Source organism: Triticum urartu, chromosome 2A (assembly GCF_056163025.1).
Source record: "Triticum urartu cultivar PI428250 chromosome 2A, HENAU_Tu73, whole genome shotgun sequence".
NCBI classification, from domain to species: domain Eukaryota; kingdom Viridiplantae; phylum Streptophyta; class Magnoliopsida; order Poales; family Poaceae; genus Triticum; species Triticum urartu.
Genome location: NC_141874.1, coordinates 177844578 through 177863976, shown reverse-complemented (window position 1 = coordinate 177863976; position 19399 = coordinate 177844578). Strand labels below are relative to the sequence as shown.

Here is a 19399-nt window from a genome sequence, read left to right as displayed (position 1 = left end):
AATCCGATAAGATAACTTCAAAGGGAAAAATCAATTCATCACAAGAGAGTAGAGGGGGAGATACATCATAAGATCTAAATATAATAGCAAAGCTCACGATACAACAAGATCGTGCCGACTCAAGAACACGGGAGAGAGAGAGAGATCAAACACATAGCTACTGGTACATACCCTCAGCCCCGAGGGTGAACTACTCCCTCCTCGTCATGGAGAGCGCCGAGATGATGAAGATGGCCACCGGAGACGGATTCCCCCCTCCGGCAGGGTGCCAGAATGGGTCTAGATTGGTTTTCGGTGGCTACGGAGGATTCTGGTGGCGGAACTCCCGATCTAGGTTATTTTCTAGAAGTTTTGGGTTATATAAGAGGTGTTGGAGTCGGGAACAAGTCAGGGGGGTCTCCGGGCTGTCCACGAGGCAGGGAGGTGCGCCTAGGGGGGTGGGCACGCCCCACCCTCGTGGGCAGCCCGAGATTCTTCTGGCCCAATTCTTTTACTTCCTGGCCTTCTTCTGGTCCAAAAATAAGTTCCGTGAAGTTTCAAGTCAATTGGACTCCGTTTGGTTTTCCTTTTCGGCGATACTCAAAAACAACGAAAAAAACAGAAACTGACACTGGGCTCTAGGTTAATATGTTAGTCCCAAAAATCATATAAAATACAATATAAATGCATATAAAACATCCAAGGTTGATAATATAATAGCATGGAACAATCAAAAATTATAGATACGTTGGAGACGTATCAAGCATCCCCAAGCTTAATTCCTGCTCGTCCTCGAGTAGGTAAATGATAAAAACAAAATTTTTGATGTGGAATGCTACCTAACATATTTATCCATGTAATTCTCTTTATTGTGTCAAGAATATTCAGATCCATAAGATTCAAGACAAAAGTTTAGTATTGACATAAAAATAATAATACTTCAAGCATACTAACTAAGCAATTATGTCTTCTCAAAATAGCATGGCCAAAGAAAGCTTATCCCTACAAAATCATATAGTTTGGCTATGCTTCATTTTTGTCACACAAAAATGCTCTCATCATGCACAACCTCGATGACAATCCAAGCAACTTGAAGGAAAAAATAAAAAAACTGAGGAGGAGGAGAAGATGATATTGGAGTTGCATGTTGTGGATGTCGTCGATGATCACAAGATCAAGATGGATGCAATGCGGTTGAAGATTAGAAAGATTAGAAAATATGCCATTCATACCGAGGCTTGGTATCATTATGCCGTTGGATCAATTGTTACCTTGGTTGTGATTATGATCGCTTTTGTTGTTTCACACTTTAGTAATCTCCAACTTTTTTCAACTTTCACGCAATACATGAGCGTGAGCCATGGATATAGCACTATGGGTGGAATAGAGTATGATGATGGGGGTTATGTGGAGAATACAAAAAAGGAGAAAGTCTCACATTGACGCGGCTAATCAACGGGCTATGAAGATGCCCATCAATTGATGTCAATGCGAGGAGTAGGGATTGCCATGCAACGGATGCACTAGAGCTATAAATGTATGAAAGCTCAACATAGGAAACTAAGTGGGTGTGAATCCAACTTGCTTGCTCACGAAGACCCAGGGCATTTGAGGAAGCCCATTGTTGGAATATACAAGCCAAGTTCTAAAATGAAAAATTCCCACTAGTATATGAAAGTGACAAAACAAGAGACTCTCAATCATGAAGATCATGGTGCTGCTTTGAAGCACAAGTGTGGAAAAAGGATAGTAGCATTGCCCCTTTTTTTTGGCCCCTTTTTTTGGACTTTCTATTTTTTTATTTGGGACAATGCTCTATTAATGATGATCATCACACTTCTATTTATTTACAACTCAATGATTACAACTCGATACTAGAACAAAATATGACTCTATATGAATGCCTCCGGCGGTGTACCGGGATGGGCAATGAATCAAGAGTGACATGTATGATAAATTATGCATGGTGGCTTTGCCACAAATACGATGTCAACTACATGATCATGCAAGGAAATATGACAATGATGATGTGTGTCATGATGAACGGAACGGTGGAAAGTTGCATGGCAATATATCTCGGAATGGCTATGGAAATGCCATAATAGGTAGGTATGGTGGCTGTTTTGAGGAAGATATAAGGAGGTTTATGTGTGACAGAGCGTATCATATCACGGGGTTTGGATGCACTGGCGAAGTTTGCACCAACTCTCGAGGTGAGAAAGGGCAATGCACGGTATCGAAGAGGCTAGCAATGGTGGAAGGGTGAGAGTGTGTATCCATGGACTCAACATTAGTCATAAAGAACTCACATACTTATTGCAAAAATCTACAAGTCATAAAAAACCAAGCACTACGCGCATGCTCCTAGGGGGATAGATTGGTAGGAAAAGACCATCGCTTGTCCTCGACCGCCACTCATAAGGAAGGCAATCAAAGAAACACCTTATGCTTCAAATTTGTCACACAACGGTTACCATACGTGCATGCTACGGGACTTGCAAACCTCAACACAAGTATTTCTCAATTTCATAATTACTCAACTAGCACGACTCTAATATCACCATCTTCATATCTCAAAACAATTATCAAGTATCAAACTTCTCATAGTATTCAATGCACTCTATATGAAAGTTTTTATTATATCCCTCTTGGATGTCTATCATATTAGGATTAGTTTCATAACCAAAGGAAATTACCATGCTGTTCTAAAAGACTCTCAAAATAATATAAATGAAGCATGAGAGTTCATCTATTTCTTCAAAATAAAACCACCGCCGTGCTCTAAAAGGATATAAGTGAAGCACTAGAGCAAATGACAAACTACCCCGAAGGATATAAGTGAATATCAATGAGCAGTTGAATAATTATGTAACTATGTGAAGACTCTCTAACATTTAATAATTTCATATCTTGGTATTTTATTCAAACAGAAATCATAGCAAAAGAAAAGAAAATAACACTCCAAGCAAAACACATATCATGTGGCGAATAAAAATATAGCTCCAAGTAAAGATACCGATGAATGAAGACGAAAGAGGGGATGCCATCCGGGGCATCCCCAAGCTTAGGATCTTGGTTTTCCTTGAATATTACCTTGGGGTGCCTTGGGAATCCCCAAGCTTAGGCTCTTGCCACTCCTTATTCCATAGTCCATCGAATCTTTACCCAAAACTTGAAAACTTCACAACACAAAACTTAACGGAAAACTCGTAAGCTCCATTAGTATAAGAAAATAAATCACCACTTAGGTACGGTTGTGAACTCATTCTAAATTCATATTGGTGTAATATCTACTATATTCCAACTTCTCTATGTTTCATACCCTCCGATACTACTCATAGATTCATCAAAATAAGCAAACAACACAATGAAAACAGAATCTGTCAAAAACAGAACAGTCTGTAGTAATATGGATCAAACGTATACTTCTGGAACCCCAAAAATTCTAAAATAAATTTCTGGATGTGAGGAATTTGTATATTAATAATCTTCAAAAAGAATCAACTTAATCGCACTCTCTAGTAAAAAAATGGCAGCTAATCTCGTGAGCGCAAAAGTTTCTGTTTTTTACAGCAAGATCGCAAAGACTTTCTCCAAGTCTTCCCAAAGGTTCTACTTGGCACAAACACTAACTAAAACATAAAAACTCAATCATAACAGAGGCTAGATAAATTATTTATTACTAAACTGGAACAAAAAGCAAGGAACAAAAATAAAATCGGGTTGCCTCCCAACAAGCGCTATCGTTTAACACCCCTAGCTAGGCATGATGATTTCAATGATGCTCACATAAAAGATAATAATTGAAATATAAAGAGAGCATCATGAAGAATATGACTAGCACATTTAAGTCTAACCCACTTCCTATGCATAGGGATTTTGTGAGCAAACAACTTATGGGAACAATAATCAACAAGCATAGGAAGGCAAAACAAGCATAGTTTCAAGATTTTCAACATGTAGAGAGGAAACTTGATATTATTGCAATTCCTACAAGCATATATTCCTCCCTCATAATAATTTCCAGTAGCATCATGAATGAACTCAACAATATAACTATCACATAGAGCATTCTTTTCATGATCTACAAGCATAGAAAATTTACCACTCTCCACATAAGCAAAATTCTTCTCATTCGGAATAGTGGGAGTATCATAAGAAACTCGAATACTATAAATTGTTTCCACATTAAAAGAGTAATGTTCAGAAAAAGGGTAATCATAATCATGACAAGTTTTATAAATATAATCATCACTAATTTTTATAGCATAAGTGTCATCACAATAATCATCATAAGTAGCAACTTTGTTCTCATCATAATCAATTGAAATCTCTTCCAAGATAGTGGAATCATTACTAAATAAAGTCATGACCTCTACAAATCCACTTTCATAATTGTCATAATAAGGTTCAACACCCTCCAAAATAGTGGGATCATTACTTCCTAAAGTTGACACTTTTCCAAACCCACTTTCATCAATATAACCATCTTAAATAGGAGGCATGTTGTCATCATAATAAATTTGCTCATCAAAACTTGGGAGACTAAAAATATCATCTTCATCAAACGTAGCATCCCAAGCTTGGGACAAACATTAATTGCAGCAAATACATTCTCAAACATGTCATTCTCATCAAACATAGCATCCCCAAGCTTGGGCCTTTTCATATCATAAGCATAATCACTCTCATCATTAATAGTATGGATAGCACCAATAGTATAGCAATTATCATCATCGCAATGAGTAATAGGAGCAGCATCATTTGGGAGGGATACCTTTTTACCTTTGCTTCTATGTCTTTTGTTTTGCTTCTTCGCGTCATGTGTGGGTTTAACCCTCTTTTCGGAGCTCCTTATTAATGAGATTGGTTGAATAGGAGGCTCCTCCTCGTTACCTGATTCATCATAAGAAATATTAGGAGAATATTGGGAAGTCTCTTCCATTTCATTAGTATTCTATTAATCTTCTACTTGTTTTCTTGTCTTTATGTAATTGGCAATATAAGGATTTTCAATGCAATTCACCGCACAATACATAAACATTTCTTCTAGATCAAAATCAAGAAATCTATCAAGATTAAATTTTGGAATACCCTCAGTTATACGTTTCATTTCTTCATACCCCAAAAGAAGACTAAGCTCTTTATGATGCTCAAGGGTAATCAAGTTATCACAATTTTTGGACACGATTTGATCATGAAACAAATAGCATTGGAGCTTTAAATGACCATGTTCATTGCAAAGTTCACAAGGATGGCGATAAATATTGAATCTTTCAGCACAATCATCTAGCCTTTCTTGCAACCATTTAGTTTCCAAATACTTATGCCTCTTGCAAAATCTATCTTCCCTATTTGGTGTGTGCTTGCAAGCTCTATGTATTCCACAAAAGTTGACATGCTTATAAGAGACATTTTCATCATGACTAGTGCAATCATCATTAGTACTATGGATATTCAAAGAGTTCATACTAATAACATTGAAATCATGCTCATCATTCAAAGATTTAGTGCCAAACATTCTAATGCATTCTTCTTCTAACACTTTGGCACAATTATCGAAATCCTTATTTTCATTAAAGACATTAAAAAGATGAAGCATATGAGGTACCCTCAATTCCATTTTTTGTAGTTTACTTTTATAGACTAAACTAGTGATAAAACAAGAAACTAAAAGATTCGATTGCAAGATCTAAAGATATACCTTCAAGCGCTAACCTCCCTGGCAACGACGCCAGAAAAAAGCTTGATGTCTACTACACAAGCTTCTTCTTGTAGACGTTATTGGGCCTCCAAGTGCAGAGGTTTGTAGGACAGTAGCAAATTTCCCTCAAGTGGATGACCAAAGGTTTATCAATCCATGGGAGGCGTAGGATGAAGATGGTCTCTCTCAAGCAACCCTGGAACCAAATAACAAAGAGTCTCTTGTGTCCCCAACACACCCAATACAATGGTAAATTCTATAGGTGCACTAGTTCGGCGAAGAGATGGTGATAAAAGTGCAATATGGATGGTAGATATAGGTTTTTGTAATCTGAAAATATAAAAACAGCAAGTTAGCAAGTGGTAAAAGTGAGCGTAAACGGTATTGCAATGCTAGGAAACAAGGCCTAGGGTTCATACTTTCACTAGTGCAAGTCCTCTCAACAATAATAACATAATTGGATCATATAACTATCCCTCAACATGCAAGGAAGAGTCGCTCCAAAGTCAATAATAGCGGAGAACAGACAAAGAGATTATGGTAGGGTACGAAACCACCTCAAAGTTATTCTTTCTGATCGATCTATTCAAGAGTTCGTACTAGAATAACACCTTAAGACACAAATCAACCAAAACCCTAATGTCACCTAGATACTCCAATGTCACCTCAAGTATCCATGGGTATGATTATATGATATGCATCACACAATCTTAGATTCATCTATTCAACCAACACAAAGAACTTCAAAGAGTGCCCCAAAGTTTCTACCGGAGAGTCAAGACGAAAACGTGTGCCAACCCCTATGCATAAGTTCACGAGGTCACGGAACTCGCAATTTGATCATCAAAACATACATCAAGTGGATCACATGATATCCCATTGTCACCACAGATAAGCACATGCAAGACATACATCAAGTGTTCTCAAATCCTTAAAGACTCAATACGATAAGATAACTTTAAAGGGAAAACTCAATTCATCACAAGAGATAGAGGGGGAGAAACATCATAAGATCCAAATATAATAGCAAAGCTCGCGATACATCAAGATCGTGCTGACTCAAGAACACGAGAGATAGAGATCAAACACATAGCTACTGGTACATACCCTCAGCCCCGAGGGTGAACTACTCCCTCCTCGTCGTGGAGAGCGCCGGGATGATGAAGATGGCCACCGGAGAGGGATTCCCCCCCCCCCTCCGGCAGGGTGCCGGAACGGGTCTAGATTGGTTTTCGGTGGCTACGGAGGCTTCTGGCGGCGGAACTCCCGATCTAGGTTATTTTCTGAAAGTTTTGGGTTATATAAGAGGTGTTAGAGTCGGGAACAAGTCAGGGGGGTCTCCGGGCTGTCCACGAGGCTGGGAGGCGCGCCCACCCCCTGGGCGCGCCTCCCTACCTCGTGGGCAGCCCGAGACTCTTCTGGCCCAATTCTTTTACTTCTTGGCCTTCTTCTGGTCCAAAAATAAGTTCCATGAAGTTTCAGGTCAATTGGACTCCGTTTGGTTTTCCTTTTCTGTGATACTAAAAAAACAAGAAAATAGAAACTGGCACTAGGCTCTAGGTTAATAGGTGAGTCCTAAAAATCATATAAATAGCATATAAATGCATATAAAACATCCAAGGTTGATAATATAATAGCATGGAACAATCAAAAATTATAGATACGTTGGAGACGTATCATGGGAGGAATGTAGAACTTGATGAGTTAATTGTACATTCTCCCGAATTGGAAAGTAGTTCATCATAGAAATTAGTTCCAGTGATTTCTACACCAATTAAGTGAGGAAGCTAATGATGATGGTCATGAAACTTCAGATCAAGTTACTACCGAACCTCGTAGGTCAACCAGAGTATGGTCCGCACCAGAGTGGTACGATAATCCTTTCTGGAAGTCATGTTACTAGACCACGATGAACCTACGAACTATGAGAAAGCAACGATGAGCCCAGATTCCATGAAATGGCTTGAGGCCATGAAATCTGAGATGGGATCCATGTATGAGAACAAATTATGGACTTTGATTGACTTGCCCATTGATCGGTGAGTCATTGAGAATAAATGGATCTTCAAGAGGAAGACGGACGTTGATAGTAGTGTTACTATCTACAAAGCTCGAATTGTCGCAAAATGTTTTTGACAAATTCAAGGTATTGGCTATGATGAGATTTTCTCACTCATATCGATGCTTAAAAGTCTGTCCAAATCATGTTAGCAGTTGTCGCATTTTATGAAATCTGGCAAATGGATGTCAAAACTGCATTCCTTAATGGATTGGTTAAAGAAGAGTTGTATATGATGCAACAAGAAGGTTTTGTCGATCCTAAAGGTGCTAACAAAGTGAGCAAGCTCCAACGATCCATCTATGGACTGGTGCAAGTATTTCGGAGTTGGAATATATGCTTTGATAAAGTGATCAAAGCATATGGTTTTATACAGACTTGCGGCGAAGCCTGTATTTACAAGAAAGTGAGTGGGAGCACTACAACATTTCTGATAAGTATATGTGATTGACATATTGTTGATCAGAAATAATGTAGAATTTTCTGGAAAGCATAAAGGAATGTTTGAAAGGGGTTTTTCAAAGAAAGACCTCGGTGAAGCTACTTACATATTGAGCATCAAGATCTATAGAGATAGATCAAGACGCTTGAAATATTTTCAATGAGTACATACCTTGACAAGATTTTGAAGTAGTTCAAAATGGAACAGTCAAAGAAGGAGTTCTTGCCTGTGTTGCAAGGTGTGAAGTTGAGCAAATACTCAAAACCCGACTACGACAGAAAATAGAAAGAGAATGAAAAGTCATTCCCTATGCCTCAGTCATAGATTCTATAAAGTATGCCCTGCTGTGTACCAGACCTATTGTGTACCTCACCATAAGTTTGGCAAGAGGGTACAATAGTGATCCAGGAGTGGATCACTGTACAATGGTCAAAAATATCCTTAGTGGAATAAGGAAATGGTTCTCGGTTATGGAGATGACAAAGAGTTCGTCATAAAGAGTTACGTCGATGCAAGCTTTGACACTGATCTGGATGACTCTAAGTCTCGATCTAGATACATATTGAAAGTTGGAGCAATTAGCTAGAGTAGCTCCGTGCAGAGTATTGTAGACATAGAAATTTGCAAAATACATACGGATCTGAATGTTGCAGACCCATAGACTAAACTTCTCTCACAAGCAAAACATGATCACTCTTTGGGTGTTAATCACATAGCGATGTGAACTAGATTATTGACTCTAGTAAACCTTTTGGGTATTAGTCATATGGAGATGTGAACTAATCACATAAAGATGTGAACTATTGGTGTTAAATCACATGACGATGTGAACTAGATTATTGACTCTAGTGCAAGTGGGAGACTGAAGGAAATATGCCCTAGAGGCAATACTAAAGTTGTTATTTATATTTCCTTATACCATGATAAATGTTTATTATTTATGCTAGAATTGTATTAACCGGAAACTTAGTACATGTGTGAATATATAGACAAACAGAGCGTCACTAGTATGCCTCTACTTGACTAGCTCGTTGAATCAAAGATGGTTAAGTTTCCTAGCCATGGACATGAGTTGTCATTTGATTAATGGGATCACATCATTAGAGAATGATGTGATTTACTTGATCCATTCTATTAGCTTAGCATTTGATCGTTTAGTATATTGCTATTGCTTTCTTCATGACTTACACATGTTCCTATGACTATGAGATTATGCAACTCCCGATTACCGGAGGAACACTTTGTGTGCTACCAAACGTCACAACGTAACTGGGTGATTATAAAGGTGCTCTACAGGTGTCTCCGATGGTACTTGTTGAGTTGGCATAGATCGAGATTAGGATTTGTCACTCCGATTGTCAGAGAGGTATCTCTGGGCCCTCTCGGTAATGCACATCACTATAAGCCTTGCAAGCAATGCAACTAATGAGTTAGTTGCGGGATGATGCATTACAGAACGAGTAAAGAGACTTGCCAGTAACAAGATTGAACTAGGTATTGAGATACCGACGATCGAATCTCGGGTAAGTAACATGCCGATGACAAAGGGAACAATGTATGTTGTTATGCGGTTTGACCGATAAAGATCTTCGTAGAATATGTGGGAGCCAATATGAGCATCCAGGTTCCGCTATTGGTTATTGACCGGAGACGTGTCTTGATCATGTCTACATAGTTCTCGAACCCGTAGGGTCCGCACGCTTAACGTTCGATGACGATCGATATTATGAGTTTATGTGATTTGATGTACCGAAGGTAGTTCAGAGTCCCGGATGAGATCGGGCACATGATGAGGAGTCTCGAAATGGTCGAGACGTAAAGATCGATATATTGAAAGACTATATTCGGACATCGGAAAGGTTCCGAGTGATTAGGGTATTTTTTGGAGTACTGGGGAGTTACGGGAATACAGGGAAGAAGTATTGGGCCTCATGGGCCAAGTGGTGGAAGAGAGGAAGCAGGGCGCGCGGCCCCCTAGCCTAAACCGAATTGGACTAGGGGGCCGGCCCCCCTTTCCTCCTTTCCTCCCTCTCCTTCCTTCTCCCTCTCCTCCTTCCTTTCCTCCTCCTAGTAGGAGTAGGAAAGGGGAGTCCTACTCCTACTAGGAGGACTCCTCCTCCTGGCACGCCCTACAGGGGCCGGACGGCCTCCCCCTTGCTCCTTTATATACGGGGGCAGGGGGCACCCTAGCACACACAAGTTGATTGTTCCAAGCCGTGTGCGGTGCCCCCTCCACCATAACCCACCTCGATCATATCGTAGCGGTGCTTAGGCGAAGCCCTGCGTCGGTAGCAACATCATCACCATCATCACGCCGTCGTGCTGACGGAACTCTTCCGTGAAGCTTTGCTGGATCGGAGTTCGTGGGACGTCAATGAGCTGACCGTGTGCTGAACTCGGAGGTGCCGTGCGTTCGGTAATTGGACCGATCGGATCGTGAAGACGTTCGACTACATTAACCGCGTTCTCATAACGCTTCCGCTTACGGTCTATGAGGGTACGTAGACGATACTCTCCCCTCTCGTTGCTGTGCATCACCATGATCTTGCATGTGCGTAGGAAAATTTTGAAATTACTATGTTCCCCAACAGTTCAAGCATGGAGATGATGGCGTGCGCAAGGGGAACAAGAACAGAGTTACAAGTGATGATTCCGGGACTTTGAAGCCACCATAATGAGTGCATGAAGCCTTGGACGAAATATACAAGATGCCACTTCATAAATTTCGTCCAGAGGCTATCCTAGGTGCTGCATCACCTTATTTTTGGGCCAGGCCCATGTAATTTCGAAATACTTGATTATAGGCTATTTTTAGAGTCTGTATGTGTGGGGAAACAAGAGTTAGGGTTGGTTTCGGACCCCTCCTCCAAGGGCCACAAAATTCCCCCCTCTCTCCTCCATATATACAGCCCTTAGGGCATCGTTTAGATTAAAGTTCGCCATAGCTGCAACTTCGCATACTTCGTTTGTGTTCAACGACCAGACAAAGGCGTCACAGAACCCCACCTTTGATCAATAAAGCTTTCCTCTTATATTTGCAATATCCAGATTGCAATCTTAGTTTCTTGCTTGTTCTTCGTTTGCCTGCAGAAAACAGACCTTCGTGGTCAGGTTGATCGTGCTCCGGCGTGGTCAATAACCTCTCGAAGTTGGTTTAGCGATTCCTAAGACGCGACGTTCTCGCACGTTCGTAGTCGAATCGTCAAAGTCGACTTCCTCCAAAACGATAGCCACCATCTCAATGGGACACCTTTGCCTCTATCAAAGTAAGACCATATTCTATCTTCAGGGAGCCACCGTCGTCCCGCCTTCCAAATCAGGATTCAAACTCTAATCGACCTAAAAATCACCTAAAAACATAGCATGAACCCTATCGTGGGGAAGTGCTGAGGTCCACCGCGCCTCCATGGCCCTAAGGCCACCGGAGACGGGTGGACCGACAACGACACGACGGGAGGCGGAGAAACCTAATCGTCTGGGCAGTCGCGAGAGCAGGCGAAGGGTACACATCACGTTAAATTAGTAGGATTCTTGATATCCTTGGAAGAAATCAATAAGGATACATGGTAAAATCATATTATGACAAACCACAATCTACACATAAACTTCAAAATAAAAACAAAATAGCGGGTTATACATTCTGTCACATTCAACACGAACAACCTAAGAGATCATGCTGGATCCATCATTTTTACATCATGTAGGCATTTTTACTCATGCAGAGATATATTTGAAGTTGAATTGCTGGCTTTGAAAGAAGGAATTTCCTTGGCACTATAATGCAGTAATTTACCCATCAACATCGAAACAGATTGTTTGGAGGCCATCACCATTATAAGAGAAGGAGTTGGAAATAAATCAAAATATGCTTTTATAGTTACAGAGACCATCAATAATATGGAAGACAGAGATTTTTGCATTACTCGTTCTCATCGAAACTATAATAGGGTTAGTCACTTCACAACTAATTTTGGTACTAGGTTGCAATGCCGCACGGCAGCTTGGTTAGGCTCTGATCCCAAAAAGGTCCCGGAGATTGTTGAACGGGATGTAAATTGAACTATGGCATGGGAGAAGAGAAGATACCCTCATCATCTCACCTACTTCTCGTCCATTTTACCCCCTCTTTACATCTTGCAAGGCCAAGAAAACACACAGAGCAGCACATGATGTTGATTATGAGGCTGCCCGTAATGGGAGTATCATAGGTAGTATCATGCATGCCAACTAAGCAATTTTGATGAGATGACATGAAATTAAATGAAGAAAGAGATGCTTGAGTATCATATCATGATACCGTATTATATTGAATGATGTGCTACTTTGTGTCATGCATGATATAAATGTAGTCCTTTATGATATTAACATATGATATTATACATTACAGATGTAGTATCATATGCTAGTAGTATCATATGCATGATACAAGATACTCTTCATTACAACCAGCCTGAGAGGCGTGACAGCAGCCCGTTGCTTGATTTCCACGGTGGGATTAAATGTTTCTTTTGTAGTACCCATGAAAACGTTGCGCTGGCTGCAATGATTAGACAGCACAAAAATTTGCACAGATGATGGTTGATGAGACAGTTTAAGTCCACCCACCAAACCTCCCTTTTCCTTTATTTACTACCCCACTATAGCATACGCAGTCCCTTGATCACTCTCCCAAAAAGTTCTCCCCAACAAAGTCATCCTCGCCATTAAACAAAGCCGCGTAGTACATAAAAAACGCAATGGAAATAAACAACAAAAAACGCAACAAACAAGCAGGCAGAAAACGAGAGAAGAAGGCAAGCAAGGCTGAAGGCTCGGCGACGGCGAGAGAGATCTTTGACCGGCTCCGGTCTCTGTCGCCCCCCTCCCTCCTTCCTCCTCATCTCATCGGCCGTCCGTCGCTGCCGCTGGCGGATTCCCACACGGCCGCCACCGCTGACCGCGTCTACACCAAATCCCCGCGCCGATTTAACCACCCCACCCCACCCCACTCCCCCCGTATCCCCACCCCTATCCCCCTCCCCACACCAGACGCGCACGCCGCCCACCATTTTCTTGATTTGGCCCCTTCCCCTCCCTGCTCTGCTCTGCTCCGCTCTGCGCGCAGATCTCCTCTGGTCGGCTCCGCTGTCTTTTTTCCTGATTCGGGAGCCTCGTGTGTTGGCGGGAGATGGGCAACTGCTGCGCGACGCCGCCGGCGGTGGACGGCGGCGGCGGCGGCGCCGGGAAGCAGCAGAAGGAGCCGAAGCAGAGGAAGGGCAAGAAGCCCAACCCCTTCTCCATCGAGTACAACCGGTCGGCGCCGCCGGGGGCCTCCAGGCTGGTGGTGCTGCGGGACCCCACGGGGACGGGCCGGGACATCGCCGAGCGGTACGAGCTCGGCGGGGAGCTCGGCCGCGGGGAGTTCGGGGTCACCTACCTCTGCACCGACCGCGCCACCCGGGAGGCCCTCGCCTGCAAGTCCATCTCCAAGAAGAAGCTCCGCACCGCGGTGGACGTCGAGGACGTGCGCCGCGAGGTGGAGATCATGCGCCACCTCCCCAAGCACCCCAACATCGTCACCCTCAGGGACACGTACGAGGACGACAATGCCGTGCACCTCGTCATGGAGCTCTGCGAGGGCGGGGAGCTCTTCGACCGGATCGTCGCCCGGGGACACTACACGGAGCGCGCCGCAGCTGTGGTCACCAAGACCATCGTCGAGGTCGTGCAGGTGAGGATAAATAGCCCCTTGATTCCTTCCTCTGCTTTTTGGCTAAGCTTGTCCTCACACTCACGGGATGCGCTCATTCTGTGATGTGATCCGCCGTGGGAATATTTGTTGGCTACATGTCACATGATTCTGCTGTCTAATATGTTCCATTGAATAGGTTATGATCTATCCTGTGAAGCAATTAATTTCTGCATTTGCTGTTGTCATTCGGGCTATTAGCTTATCAAGGACCACATCTTTAGCTTGGTAGCAGTAGTTAGATCGCTCCAACTTCCCTTTTTGTCTGTGTAGTGAATAACGTGTGTGCATTTGTTCACAATATCAGATGTGCCATAAGCATGGAGTGATGCACCGGGACCTCAAACCAGAGAATTTCTTGTTTGCAAACAAGAAAGAAACCGCCGCGTTGAAAGCAATTGATTTTGGCCTGTCTGTTTTTTTCACTCCAGGTACAATCTATATTTGTCGATGATATTGTCAGAGGACAGAGCTGATATAGTAGCCTGTCTTATGCTGTCTATTTTTGCCTTGTATTGTTTGCCTAATGTGCTAATTGTTCGTGATGTGTAGGCGAACGATTCTCTGAGATTGTTGGAAGTCCTTATTACATGGCTCCAGAGGTGTTGAAGAGAAACTATGGCCAAGAGGTGGATGTTTGGAGTGCAGGAGTGATTCTTTACATCCTTCTTTGTGGTGTCCCTCCATTCTGGGCAGGTCAGTTTTGTACCTGAAAATGGTCAATTGTTTTGGTGGCATCAGTCAACTACATTAAACATTTAGGATACTAAAAGTGGACTGTGTTCTTATGTACTGTCTGCACAAAGGGGCCATGTCCTTATTTAGTCACCTTCTACACTGAAGTTTTGTTTTCCTTATTTCGCCTCTGGGGTGATTGGCCTGTGGACTGTGGTTGAGAAAAATATATTTATCTCGTCCTATTGAACGCTCTTTCTGAGTAATATGTCTGTTGCTTCCATTTTATAATGCAGAAACTGAACAAGGTGTTGCTCAAGCAATTATCCGGTCTGTCATTGACTTTAAAAGAGATCCATGGCCTAGGGTCTCAGATAATGCAAAAGACCTTGTAAGGGGAATGCTTAACCCAGATCCAAGGAGGCGTTTGACAGCTCAGCAAGTGCTTGGTAATAATCAAATTTCCACAAGTTAACTGTACTGTATTGCATTCCTCTGTTCTTCTTAAATGGATACAGAATTACATACATTGTGTAAATTTCAGAAGATTTCCGCCCTAAGATCATTTAATTGCATTGCTTGTGTCTCATGTTCATAATTTGTATTTTCTTCCAGATCATCCCTGGTTGCAGAATATTAAGAAGGCTCCAAATGTCAATTTGGGTGAGACAGTTAAGGCCAGACTTCAACAGTTCTCTGTGATGAACAAGTTCAAGAAGCATGCACTTAGGGTATACCTCAGTCTGACTTGAACCAATCCTCTTTCACGTTAGACTTGCTTTCTAGAAATTTCCTTACATATTTGTATTTATTACAGGTCATAGCTGAGCATCTTTCGGTAGAAGAGGTGGCCGGCATAAAGGATATGTTTGAAAAGATGGACCTTAACAAAGATAGTATGATTAATTTTGATGAACTGAAGCTTGGACTGAATAAACTTGGCCACCAAATGCCTGATGCAGATGTCCAAATACTAATGGATGCTGTGAGTACTCATTATTTTTCTTTATTCTGAGAAACTTTTGCAACTCTTTGTTATTAGACTTGTAAGGTAACTCACCCCTCTTAAATTTCAAATGAGGAACTTGTAAGGCAGTATAGCAAATGTTCTTTTAAGTTTTTCTTTCCTGAACTTGAAATGATCATTTAGCATTAGATGGGCACACTTTCTACATATTACTATGTGTTGAAAGCGAGGGGTGTTTTTGTTATATATTTACCATATGTGAATGTTATGCCAGGCTGACGCTGATGGAAATGGGTGCTTAGACTATGGAGAATTTGTTACTCTGTCTGTTCACCTGAAAAAGATCGGCAATGACGAACATCTGCACAAGGCATTTGGATACTTTGATCGGAACAAGAGTGGATATATTGAAATTGATGAACTCCGGGAGTCATTAGCTGATGATCTGGGACCAAATCATGAAGAGGTTATCAATGCCATCATCCGTGATGTGGACACTGATAAGGTAACTCACCAACTGGTTGGCAAAGCATGCTAGTTTTGTTTCTCATCCTTTTGATTGCTATCATTTGACTCTTGACTGAAATGATGAACATTGTGATTCATGAATTGTAGGATGGCAAGATAAGCTTTGATGAGTTTGTGGCAATGATGAAGGCCGGAACCGACTGGAGGAAAGCCTCGAGACAATATTCGAGAGAACGGTTCACTAGCCTCAGCTTGAAGCTGCAGAAGGACGGATCGTTGCAGATAACAAGTACCCAATAGTAGATGATACCGCAATAGGCAAGTTGTGAATTCCAGATGAAAACCAACCTTGTGTAGCTTCCTGGTTTTGTTGACAAGTATTTCTTTTGTTCATCTGGGTATTCTGTTGCGCTCTAATTTCCGCTTGGTATCCTGATGAAGCATTAGTTGATTGTTGAAGATTTATTTTGTACGTAGATTGTGTGATCCAGACCATCACAAAAAGTACTACGCCTTTGATGAAAGGTAGTGTACAAGAGAAAGAGGAAAAAGTTTATGGATGTATGCATTTCCTCTCTTCTGTTGACCATAATGTTTTGTTCATCTGTTTGGTTGATAGTATATTCTGAAGCTGAAAGGGTGAAAGTAAAATTGACAGCTTAATTCCTAATAAAATCACGTACTCCCTCCGTTCCAAAATAAGTGCCGTGGCACAGACAATCTTGAACTAAAACCATGACACTTACTTCCTCCGTAAAAAAATATAAGAGCATTTAGATCACTAGTGATCTAAACGCTCTTATATTTCTTTACAGAGGAAGTATTTTGTAACATGCGACATATGCAAAATGTGTATACGTAAACTGGAAGGGTCTATATATATTACTCTCTGTAAGTATTGGGAGGGTGTATTATTTTGCAAGTATCATTGCAGAGGATCTATGCAGAGATCCATCAATCACCAAAGCTTGACAACATAATCTATAACTATGTTATGATAGCTGAGCACGCTGGGTTTACTTTTCGAGTGCCCAGAGCCTGTTCCAGTCTGTTAGCCAGAAATGGTCCGTGCATGTGATGAACGGAACTAGTAGATTTGAACACCTAAAGTTGGACTTGATAGCCGGTCAAGAATCTATGGCATTTGCACAGGCACGGAGCAAAGGATGACTCATTAAGCATTGCCAGAAAAATGGTTGGATCTGGTCGGCACAAGTTGCAGTCTCGTTGGTTGGCACGGGTATTTCATACTGCATTTGCGACCGAAAGGGAGCTGCCGTCCTCTGGCAGACACCTCAACAGCAGCCAGCAGGTCCGGGGGCATTGGATGTTTGGACCAGTTCGAGTTGCCTTTGACCTGCGTGTCCTCGGCTGATGTCGCACGGGGCCTTTCGTTCGCCTGGTCTCTCTCTGTCTACGTTGCACCCCGCGTGATCTTCTTATCTGGTCAGCATCTGCTGCTGCTGCTGGTATGTGTGAACGCAGAACGCGTCATGGACCCGGCGACGCTTGCGTCAATAAATGATAGTATCTGAAAGGTTAGTCTCAAGTGATCAGTGGGCAACGATGATGTCGGTGATGCAGCCAATGGGAGTAAGTTCTCGGTCTTGCAATTTCAAGCTGAAGCGCTGTTGGTTCTTGTCTCCTTGATGACGAGATGTCACCTTTCAAGCCAAGTTGCGCTAGAAATCACCCGGGATTCAGGGAACTGGTATTTTCTAGCGACAGCCTACCTCAAACGCTGTAGCAGATGCACCTGAGATGCTATTGATACCTATACCCCTCAGCAACCAGAAGGTGCACCTGAGATGCTATTGATACTTTATGTTGAAAATCGGCTCAAGATTTTATACACGCAAGCACGCATGTACGCACACCCTACTCCATGAGTATATCTGAAAGAATGAGACGGCACATCACCAATGCCATGTCTAGGACTTGAACCAGGGCGAAGACCGGCCTATGGTAAATAGGGCTATAGGGCTATAGCTGCAGGTCTAGTAATGATCACCCTTGTAATTTCTTCTTAGGAAGTACCAAAAGAATCATCAAAGTGCATCATTTAAGGTACATAGCCGTAGGCATAATCCGATGCTAGCTCCGCCTCTGATTTGAACCCAGATGGGCCGGTTCCACCACATGAAACCTAACCATCTGAGTTACGTTCAGTTAGCAAAATAAACCGACTCTTTCCTCAACAAATCACGTTGACGAAGTGGGGATATCTAACAAGCATCATCTTTTCTTTTTGCCAAAGGGCCCGAGGCCACACATTAAGTAGCGCAAACACTTACAAAAATACTTTTACATGAGTTGAAAAACGCATCTAAATTGCTAGGGGTCGCCGAAGTCTTCTTCTCCCTACATCAATCGACGGCGCGCCATGTTGCCATTTTCGAGCCTCCGTCTCAGTGGAGCAAACTTGTTGAAACCTAAGAGCTTGTAGAAGCAGTGTCAATTCTTTTTGTGCTTTGTATATTCCTTTCTTCATTTTTTGTCACTATAATAAACTTTCAATCTGTACCATTCTTTGTTGTAGGTTGTTAAGCATCAAACAGAGTATATTTATAGTTCAACAAGTGGAAAAGTGACTAGCATGACAAGTCAAACTTGGGTGGCTGACAAGGAAGCAACTATGCTTAAGAAAGATCCAACCATTTGTGTTGTGAAGATACTTAAAGAGTTATGGGATGAACATCATGTCACATTTGATTATCACACAGTGTGGAAAGGCAAACAAAAGGCGACGATCAGCTTGTACGGGAGTTGGGAAGAAAATTTCAGGATGTTGTACAACTACAAGGCCGAGATAGAATTGAGGTCTCCAGGCAGTATTGTTGTAGCGACCCGACCTCAGACGATCAAGTCTCTGTGCTTAAGTGTCATCTCTGCATCGGTATGCTGACATACACAATACTCAAGAATTTATAACAGAGGTAAATCACATGTATAAAGTAACCTAAATACTATTATCTCAATCCAAATAGCGGAAGTAACGACAAGGTTGTGGATTCCCATCAGCACCAACGGCAAAGTTGAATGTATAAATCATAACCCTAACGTATCACTTACTCGTCGTAAGAATCCTGTAACATGAGACGTTGCAGCCACAAATGGTCAGTACATTGAATGTACTGGCAAATTCACATCATAGAGCAATAATGAATAATAGCTATCACTACATGCATATCTGGCTGGTGGAGGCTCTATGGTTATCATGTCTTTGCGAAAAGCCAATTTTTCCCTACTGCAAAGGAATATATTTTATTTAACTACACAGTTTTGTTGAAAATATTGAGAAGGTTTCTTCAACTCAATCCCAATTAAAAGTTAACATCCCCACAAATTAATTTAGTAGAGTGATGAGATCAATATGA

The 19399-nt window shown here is 41.8% G+C and overlaps 1 protein-coding gene and 1 pseudogene across 1 annotated transcript; both read left to right on the top strand.

The window, feature by feature from the left end:
- Nucleotides 1-12988: 12988 nt before the first annotated feature.
- Nucleotides 12989-16590, top strand: LOC125536574 (calcium-dependent protein kinase 20). Its single transcript, XM_048699811.2, has 8 exons — nt 12989-13894; nt 14220-14343; nt 14465-14608; nt 14884-15036; nt 15203-15318; nt 15405-15572; nt 15829-16059; nt 16170-16590. Exons 1-8 carry the CDS (start codon nt 13352-13354, stop codon nt 16320-16322), a joined length of 1632 nt encoding a protein of 543 aa, XP_048555768.1. The 5' UTR covers nt 12989-13351; the 3' UTR covers nt 16323-16590.
- Nucleotides 16591-17588: 998 nt separating this feature from the next.
- LOC147984442 (uncharacterized) overlaps nt 17589-19399 on the top strand; it is a 179898-nt pseudogene continuing 178087 nt past the window's right edge.

Bases quoted from the DNA above. Each gene is read 5' to 3' on its own strand.
- LOC125536574 (XM_048699811.2), top strand. From the start codon at position 13,352: ATGGGCAACTGCTGCGCGACGCCGCCGGCGGTGGACGGCGGCGGCGGC. The intron at 15,037-15,202 runs GTAATAATCAAA...ATTTTCTTCCAG, and splicing joins GACAGCTCAGCAAGTGCTTG to ATCATCCCTGGTTGCAGAAT. The intron at 15,319-15,404 runs GTATACCTCAGT...TATTTATTACAG, and splicing joins TCAAGAAGCATGCACTTAGG to GTCATAGCTGAGCATCTTTC.